We start from the raw sequence: 9,040 nt of genomic DNA, 5'->3' as shown, positions 1-9,040 counted from the left end.
GCCACTGCACTCCAGCCTGGGCAATAGAGGGAGACTCTGTCTCAAAAAAAAAAAAAAAAAAAAAGGTACAAAAAAATTAGCCGGGTGTGGTGGCAGGCAAGTGTAATCCCAGCTACTAAGGAGGCTGAGGCAAGAGAATTGCTTGAACCTTGGAGGCAGAGGTTGCAGTGAGCCAAGATTGCACCACTGCACTCCAGCCTGGGCAACAAGAGTGAGACTTTTTCAAAAAAAAAAAAAAAAAAAAAAAAGAAACAGAAGGATAAACTGGTGAAATCCTATATGCTGAAAATGATGAACAGAAGTTAACAAGAAAGAGAAAAACAATGCATAAAGCAAAAAAATGAAGATATTGATTGTGTATTGAAAGAGCAGATCCATCTGGCTGAGCACGATGGCTCACACCTATAGTCCCAGCACTTTGGGAGGCTGAGGTAGGTGGATCACTTGAGGTCAGGTGTTCAAGACCAGCCTGGCCAATGTGGTGAAACCCAGTCTCTACTAAAACTACAAAAATTAGCCGGGCATGGTAGCAGGTGCCTGTAATCCCAGCTACTCTGGAGGCTGAGGCAGGAGAATTTCTTGAACCTGGGAGGTGGAGGTTGCAGTGACTTGAGATCACGCCACTGCACTCCAGCCTGGGTGACAGAACAAGACTCCATTTCAAAAAAGAAAAAAAGAAAGAGTAGATCCATCAGCATCGTACTGATGGATCCATCCAGCACGTGCCACTTAATGGTATACTGAAGGTGAAACAAGCAAGATCTATCACAATGAACAGAAAATTTAAGGAAACTGAATATTCAACAGGCTGGTTGCAGAATTTTTTGGGGTGTGAGGACAGGGTCTCACTCTGTCACCCAGGCTGGAGTGCAGTGACATAAATATGGTTGACTGCAGACTCAGCCTCCTAGGCTCAAGCGATCCTCCCACCTCAGCCTCCCAAGTAGCTGGGAACACACACACATACACCATTATGCCAGGCTAACAAGTTTTTTGTAGAGACAGGGTCTTGCCATATTGCCCAGGCTGGTCGTAAACTCCTAGGCTCAAGTACCCTCCCACGTTGGCCTCCCAAACTGTTGAATGTAAAGATCTGTGGGCCAGGCAACATGGCAAGACCCCATCTCTTCAAAAAATTTTAAAAATTAGCCGGGCATGGTGGTGTGCACCTGTGGTCCCAGTTACGTGGGAGGCTGAGTTGGGAGGATCATGTGAGCCCAGGAGGTCGTGGCTGCCATGAGCCAAGATCACACCACTGCACTCCAGCCTCGACAACAGAGCAAGACCATGCCTCAAAAAAATAAAATAAAATAAAATAAAAAAGAAAGAAAAGAAATGCAGATGACTCCGGAGGAAACATTTTAAAAAGCTGTCCAGGAGAACGCCTCCTTTTCCCTAGGGGACCCACTTCCTGCTCCTGCAACTGCTTCTGATATTTCTTCTCACCTTAAAAAAAATTACAGTGTTCAGTAATCTTTTAATCAAAACACTGCATCATAGGTGGAGACTGAATGCCTGCCATTTGTGGTAGCTGTTTTTTGTTTGTTTATTTGTTTTGAGACAGGGTCTCGCTCTGTCACCCAGGCTGGAGTGCAGTGGGGTGATCTTGGCTCACTGCAAGCTTCCTCTCCTGGGTTCAAGCGATTCTCCTGCCTCAGCCTCCCGAGTAGCTGGGATTACAGGCATGCACCACCAGGCCCGGTTAATTTTTGTATTTTCAGTAGAAACAGGGTTTCACCCTGTTGGCCAGGCTGGTCTCGAACTCCTGACCTTAAGTGATCCACCCGCCCCGGCTTCCCAAAGCGCTGGGATTACAGGTGTGAGCTACAGCGGCTGGCCTGGTGGCGGGCGGGGCGGGGGGCGGTGGTCGCTGTTGTTTCACAGCTGATCCAGGTTTTCTGGTGATGCTCCTCTGCTGCTTAGTTGCCCTGAACACATTACTTTTTCACGGTATTAATGGCATAGCATATATTTTGCTGTGAAGTACTCATACGTGAATAAGCATAAGAAAGTATTGCTTATCAGTAGCATATACATTTACAGTCTGGAACAATGGTTAGGCCAGCCAACTAGAGATTGTCCACAAGAGTGGCTGAGATAGTGACATCTTTGCTTTCTGATGGTTCAATGTACACAAACTTTGTTTCATGAACAAACTTACTTAAAATATTGTATACAATTACCTTCAGACTATGTGTATAAGGTGTATATGGAACATAAGTTAATTTCATGTTCAGACTTGGGTCCCATCCCCAAGATATCTCATTATGTTTATGCAAATATTCCAAAATCCGGAAAAATCCCAAATCCAAAAACCATCTGGTCCCAGGCTTTTCAGATTAGGAATATTCACCCTGTAGTAATTTGCCCAAGGTCACATAGCTACTAGCTGGTCGAGACAGGACCACATCTGCCTGTCTTCAAGCTCGAGATTCTTAAGCTACCACACCAGTCCGTTTGTATAAATTCTATTTGTGCCCGGCTTGGTGGCTCACGCCTGTAATCCCAGCACTTTAGGAGGCCAAGGCAGGTGAATCATTTGAGGTTAGGAGTTCGAGACCAGCCCGACCAACATGGTGAAACCCCATCTCTACTAAAAGTACAAAAAAATTAGACCGATATGGTGGTGCGCGCCTGTAATCTCAGCTACAGAATAAATTTGCGTCATAATTTGCACGATTGATTTAATGTAGTTTTGGCGGTCTCATCACACAAGCACCACCAGCTCCTGACACTGGGAGGAGAGAACGTCTTCAAGGTCCGGAAACTCAAGGACGTGCTGATTCTGGGAGCTTTCAAAAACTATTTTTGGGAAACCCAAATCCCGGTCTTCAGCCAGCGTTGCCTGCAGTTGCTAGGCCTACTCACAAGGGGGAAGCCGACGCTGCACTGCGCAGCCAAATGCGCCTCTCTTCCTCTTGTTGATCTCTGTGGTTAGCCTGGGGGGGAAAAAAGCCCGCCTCCTGGCCCATAAGGCCCTGGGCCGGAAGCTCCGCTTTCTCTTCCTGCACTCCATCATGGCGGTGAGTAGCTGGGACCTGGATTTGCTTTCTTTTATCCGTCGCCATCCATGGCAGGCCGAGCTTGCGGGGTCTACCTCGCCCGCAGCCCGAGGAGTATGGACTCCTCAATGCTTGCGGGCCCAAAACTGGCAGAGCCGTTCGAGCCAAGGACGCAGGGTTGAATTCTGTCACTTTCCCTGCCATCATTTTAGGAGCGGCTTCGGGCAGTTGCCGGGAGAGCTCAGAAGCACGGTCAGGAGCTGCAGCTAGGGCAGATGGGGTGAATGGAGGGTTCTGAGGCAAGGGTCCGGGCCTTTTCCTGGTTCTGGGGACTTGAAACTTGCTCGGTGCTAGGAAACCTTAGCTGGTTGCTCGGCTTAGGGAAGGTGCCAGCCTTTAGACAGCTTCCGAATGGGATGCTGTACGTCGCATAACCGCGTGTTTCCTGTTAACTCAGCAGTTAAGTTCTATCCCTCGCTTACCCCCCTTAGTTTGCCTTACAGTGGGGGCGCTCTTTGTTATCCTGAGCCTCTTAGGGTTCGATCTCAGTGTCCGTAACTTTTAACAGTCAACACCTGTCCTGAATTTTCTATTCACCCGTTCCGTTCGTGGAGGAAGAATAGGTCCGGAGCTGACGTCGTTCCTTGATGCGTCCCAAACACAGTGATACCTTCTTCGTTACGATTTGGGATGAGCAGAAATAAAAATGCTATGCAGATAGAAAGTAGTAAAAACTCAGAGCTCTCGGCTGTGAGTATATTGACTGCTGCTCTTCCCTGTTGCAGCAGGATCAAGGTGAAAAGGAGAACCCCATGCGGGAACTTCGCATCCGCAAGCTCTGTCTCAACATCTGTGTTGGGGAGAGTGGAGACAGACTGACTCGAGCAGCCAAGGTTTTGGAGCAGCTCACAGGGCAGACCCCTGTGTTTTCCAAAGGTGAGTAGTGACAAATGACAGGGCTGCCCGCTTGGGTCGCCTGGTTGTTTCTTAATTTACCTCCTGTCGAGTCTGTTTAGAAAGTGACAGTCGGCATCACTTAAAGCGTTAAATTCATGAGCCGACCAAAAAGTATCTTTGTTTTCAAGATTGCATGTGGGATTGGAACACTAGATTTTATATGAGCAGATCTTAAGCTAGGGCTAGCCCAAGTAAAGATTTTCCCAAGTAACTAGGATATGAGATAGAGTGGAAATATCAGGAACAAAGTAAAGATCATTAGGTCTGATTAGCAGTTAGGGTTATATAGGCTGCATTAAGAACAGGGCTGTACAGGAGCATGAGAGGCTTCAGTGGCCTATGATAGTGCTACTACACTACAGCCTGGTTGACCCTATCTCAAAAGTTGTATACAGATTACCTGGGTTTAAGTGATGGCTTCATCACTTGCTGGTCTGACTCTGGGCTCTCTGGACCTCTGCTTTTTTATTTGCATAAAGAGGGTGTAATACTTGATAATTGTGGAAGCTAAAATGAGTTGTATATGTGCCGTTGCTTTAGAATGGTGAAATATGGCAAGTCTTTGGATTCCACTCCTGCTTTTTATTACCAGTTGTGCAAGTTAATAAACCTCTCAAAACCTCACGTATAAAGGATAACAGTACAATAAGGTTTTAGCAAGTACTAGATAATTGTCAATAATGCTTTATTTTCTTTGGAACATGATAATCATACTGGTGACTTCTTTGGCCTATTCTGGTTGTGAACTTGCTCTTCCTGGAACTTTGGCATTATGACTGTTCTTAACTGCTGAAGGATGGCTGGATGTCTGGAAATGGGAAAATCTGTGCTGTGGATGAAATCTTATGAATAGATGTAGGCGACACTAATTAGAACACCACTTAGAGTGTGGATGAATACTTAATGTCTCTTTAAGTCATGGAGATGGTGTTCTGGGAAGGAGGTGAGTGTAGTGGGGGTATGATGGCGTCTGACTCCTTGTTACCCCCTTCCTGCAGCTAGATACACTGTCAGGTCCTTTGGCATCCGGAGAAATGAAAAGATTGCTGTCCACTGCACAGTTCGAGGGGCCAAGGCAGAAGAAATCTTGGAGAAGGGTCTAAAGGTGAGGCTAATCCCCTAATGGAGTGATATTAGTGAGCACCCCCTTAATAACACAAGTAGATAAGTTACATTTAATGTTCTGTTCTTTGGTTCCTTGATATTTATTTAAGCTTCTAAAAGGCTTTTTTACAATCAGCAGGGTTAAACTATTCTTGGTGGTTTAAGAGATGCTTGAGACCGGGGACAGTGGCTCAACGCCTGTAATCCCAACACTTTGGGAGGCCAAGGCGGATAGATCATTTGTGGCCAGGAGTTCAAGACCATCCTGGCCAATATGGTGAAACACCATCTCTACTAAAAATATAAAAATTAGCCAGGCTTGGTGGCAGGCGCCTATAGTCCCAGCTACTCGGGAGGCTGAGGCATGAAAATTGCTTGAACCAGAGAGGTAGAGGTTGCGGTGAGCTGAGATCACGTCACTGCACTCCAGCCTAGGCCACAGAGTGAGACTCTTGTCTAAAAAAAAAATGGATGCTTGGGAGTCATTTCATTCCTCTGCTTTCTCTGGGTTTTTTTCTGCTCTTTGGAAGCTGGGAGAGGTCATTTTGGGTAGTTGGGGTGTAGTGAGGAAGTCAGATTGTGTTCCTAGCCAAGTTTTATTAACTTCTGTTTTTGCTCTGGGGTGCATGTTGCAGGCTGAGCTATTAATAGTTATTTGGGGGTGGGAGGGAGTTGATGACGAGGAATGTTATTGCTGCATTTTTCTCCACAGGTGCGGGAGTATGAGTTAAGAAAAAACAACTTCTCAGATACTGGAAACTTTGGTTTTGGGATCCAGGAACACATCGATCTGGGCATCAAGTATGACCCAAGCATTGGTATCTACGGCCTGGACTTCTATGTGGTATGAATATTTCATCTTTTCCCGCTCCTGGTCTATGAGGAGAGGGGAATCTTTATTTTTTTTCATATGTGGTATGTTGGTGTTTACATGTGGAGTTGCAGCTTTGAATATTGTCTGCCTTTGTGTTCTCCTCCCCGTTGGGAAAATGTGCCTCATTTGTGGCAAGTGTAAAGATGCAGCACTGAACAAGATGGACAAGATCCCTGCTGTGGGAGAGCTTGCAGTCGAGGATCTGTAAAGCACCCACATGGCTTAAAGGTGGATGAAGGAAACTGTTCCCTCCAGCCAGTGATTTGAAACTTTGGAGAGAGGCAGTATTGGTGCCACATTTGGTCTGTGGGTTGGCTGCACTGAGGCTCTTCTTCCCCTGATTCTTCCTATAGAAACAGCTTTGGGTGATGCAGTGGTTTGATCAGGAAGGGGGTTTTAACATAGAAATGACCTTTTGTGTTAACTGCTGTGTTTTGGTCCAACAATAAAAACTGAATAGCCTAAATCAGAAGTCCTGACTAGCGTGGAACCTGAAAGATGGTGACACCCTCATTAGACAGACAAGTAATAAGATTTGGATATTCACAGGATGTTGGAGGAACAGCACACCTTTGGGAAGCACTTTTGAGCTGAAGCAGAAGGAAGAAAGTATAGATACATATTTGTGCTTCTCGGAGTTTTATGTTTTCTACACTGCTGGTGTGGCTAAAGATTTTTAAATGTTATTTAAAAAAAAATGTTTTGGAGATTGGGGAGCAGGAATGGGGGATCCTCAGCACCACTGGAAGATAGGCTGGGGTTGGGGGGAGGTGCTGAAAGTTCCAGCCTCCATAGCAAACCTATAGTATGGCTGTGTGTTGTGTGAGATGCTGGTGGCAGCTTTGTCAGACACTGAGATCAGGGGTCTTGCTCCAGAATCCATTAGGCTGCCAAGTGACTCTTGAAGATCTGTCTGTAATGTGAGTCTTGTCCATCTGCTCTTGACTCTGAGCTGGCTAGGTGACTGTTGGTTATTCCTGGGACAGGTGCTGGGTAGGCCAGGTTTCAGCATCGCAGACAAGAAGCGCAGGACAGGCTGCATTGGGGCCAAACACAGAATCAGCAAAGAGGAGGCCATGCGCTGGTTCCAGCAGAAGGTAAAACTGATTTATCTCAAGTGAAGTGGTGGAATGTGGTGTTGGTGAATGGAGTTGGGATTTGGGGATGCAAAATATAGGACTATTTGCTGGGTACCTTCTTTAAAATTAGAATATTGGGCACCTTGATAAATCAGGGGCTTCCAGGGATGATGGTTTAAAAGAATATCCAGAACTAGGCCTCCCCACCACCATGAATGGGGGTAGCTGGAAGGGGAGGAATATGGCTTTAACAGGAGTCCCCTTTCTCAGATGATAGCACGGTTCAGCACAGTGTAAAAACCAGCCAGCTTCCTACTTAGTCCAGAAAAGGATGGGATTCAGAGCCCAAGTTCATGTATCAGTCAGATTTGAATTCTCAAAAGTTAGCCATTGCTGCAATCTCTGCTGTTGCCTCCTGTTCTGAAAAATCAAATCTCTTCTCTTTCAGTATGATGGGATCATCCTTCCTGGCAAATAAATTCCCGTTTCTATCCAAAAGACCAATAAAAAGTTTTCAGTGAAATGTACAATTCTGTTGTGTGTTCTGTGAAAGGATCCTGGCCATATTCAAGTTCTTGGACCTCAAGCCACTTAAAGCTTCGATGGGAGTAGCTGGTAACAACCCTGTCATCCTCTGATTGGATGCTAGTATTTCCTGGCAGATCCAAGTCCAAGCTTCATAGCATCCATTGCCTGTGCTTGCCACACCTTGGTTGATGCGCTGTGGCCCAGTAGCCGCATTTAGAGGGGAGGGTTTGGTTGATGTTGGGGTTTGAATTTAGAGCCTTGATTAAGCAGAGTGCAGTGCTCCTGTGTTCCAGGAGGCTCCCTGCTATTCAGTGATTCTGTTCTGTACTAGAAATTTTATAAGCATTGATGTGTCATGAAGGAATGATAGGCTTTGGTGTGATGTTTGAGATTAAATTTAGACTTAACTGTTCAGGCTCAGGTTTCTTTAACAACGAGAATATAAGGTTGTTGGGAGGCAATATGTGTAGATAAGAGGGCAGTCTTTCCATTTCCAGCCCTCTCGGTGAGTTGTTACTCTGCCCCAGTCTCCTTAACTGTATCAGGAGGCAATAATAGTAATATCTGTCAGAGGATTAAATGATCTGTCAGAGGATTAAATGATTTAATATGAAAAGCTCAGACTAGCACCAGGCACATAGTGCTCAAAAGGGGGTTTAGTTTTTGTGTTTGGTTATATGAGAAATGTTACTTCTGCTAGCTTTGGTGCAAAAATGGAAATACTTTCTCTGTGGTGATTGTCTTTTTTTCTTTTTTTTTTTTGAGACGGAGTTTTGGTCTGTCACCCAGGTTGGAGTGCAGTGGCGCAATCTCACTGCAAGCTCCGCCTCCGGGTTTACGCCATTCTCCTGCCTCAGCCTCCCGAGTAGCTGGGACCACAGGTGCCTGCCACCACACCCAGCTAATTTTTTTTTTTTTTTTTTTTTTTGTATTTTTAGTAGAGACGGGGTTTCACTGTGTTAGCCAGGATGTGTCGATCTTCTGACCTCTTGATCCGCCCGCCTCAGCCTCCCAAAGTGCTGGGATTACAGGGGTGAACCACTGCGCCTGGACCCTGTAGTGATTTTCTACATCTCACTGAAGCCGACACTCAGAAGCCATCATTTTTGTGTATTTGTTTATTTGTTTTTGTTTGTTTTTTTAGACAGTCTCCCTTTGTCACCCAGGCTGGAGTGTGCAGTGGCACAGTCTCTGCAACCTCTGCCTCCTGGGTTCAACCAGTCCTCCCACCTCGTCCTCTTGAGTAGCTAGGAATACAGGCATCCACCACCAAGTGCAGCTAGTTTTTTTTTTGTCGGGATGGGGGTTTCACCATGTTGGCCAGGCAGGTCTTGAACTCAGCCTCCCAAAGTGTTGGGATTACAGGTATGAGCCACTGCACCTGGCAAACGCCATCATTTTTCTGACACAATACTTGGCCATTGGTTCATCATTTTCAATTTCGGGTTTAAATTTTGGAGCACATGTTAATTCAGTTAAAAAATTTACTAATTTCT

At 45.8% G+C, this 9,040-nt stretch overlaps 1 protein-coding gene across 2 annotated transcripts; it reads left to right on the top strand.

Moving 5' to 3' along the window:
• The first annotated feature begins 2,932 nt into the window (after positions 1 to 2,932).
• Positions 2,933 to 7,543, top strand: RPL11 (ribosomal protein L11). 2 transcript variants are annotated; one of them, XM_023219686.1, is made up of 6 exons: positions 2,933 to 3,023; positions 3,788 to 3,938; positions 4,958 to 5,064; positions 5,776 to 5,907; positions 6,924 to 7,034; positions 7,465 to 7,543. In XM_023219686.1, the coding sequence occupies exons 1-6, from the start codon at positions 3,018 to 3,020 to the stop codon at positions 7,492 to 7,494; spliced, it is 537 nt and encodes a 178-aa protein (XP_023075454.1). In that variant the 5' UTR covers positions 2,933 to 3,017; the 3' UTR covers positions 7,495 to 7,543. The 2 variants fall into 2 exon arrangements, with proteins under 2 accessions (XP_023075454.1, XP_023075455.1); XM_023219687.1 differs by having other exon boundaries at positions 2,978 to 3,023; positions 3,791 to 3,938.
• The last annotated feature ends 1,497 nt before the right edge of the window (positions 7,544 to 9,040 follow it).

The sequence above is a fragment of the Piliocolobus tephrosceles genome, chromosome 1, assembly GCF_002776525.5.
Source record: "Piliocolobus tephrosceles isolate RC106 chromosome 1, ASM277652v3, whole genome shotgun sequence".
In the NCBI taxonomy this organism is placed as follows: domain Eukaryota; kingdom Metazoa; phylum Chordata; class Mammalia; order Primates; family Cercopithecidae; genus Piliocolobus; species Piliocolobus tephrosceles.
Note: the sequence above shows the minus strand (reverse complement) of the source record. Positions and strands in the feature narration are given on the sequence as shown.

Bases quoted from the DNA above. Each gene is read 5' to 3' on its own strand.
- RPL11 (XM_023219686.1), top strand. The intron at 3,939-4,957 runs GTGAGTAGTGAC...CCCTTCCTGCAG, and splicing joins GACCCCTGTGTTTTCCAAAG to CTAGATACACTGTCAGGTCC. The intron at 5,065-5,775 runs GTGAGGCTAATC...TTTTCTCCACAG, and splicing joins TCTTGGAGAAGGGTCTAAAG to GTGCGGGAGTATGAGTTAAG.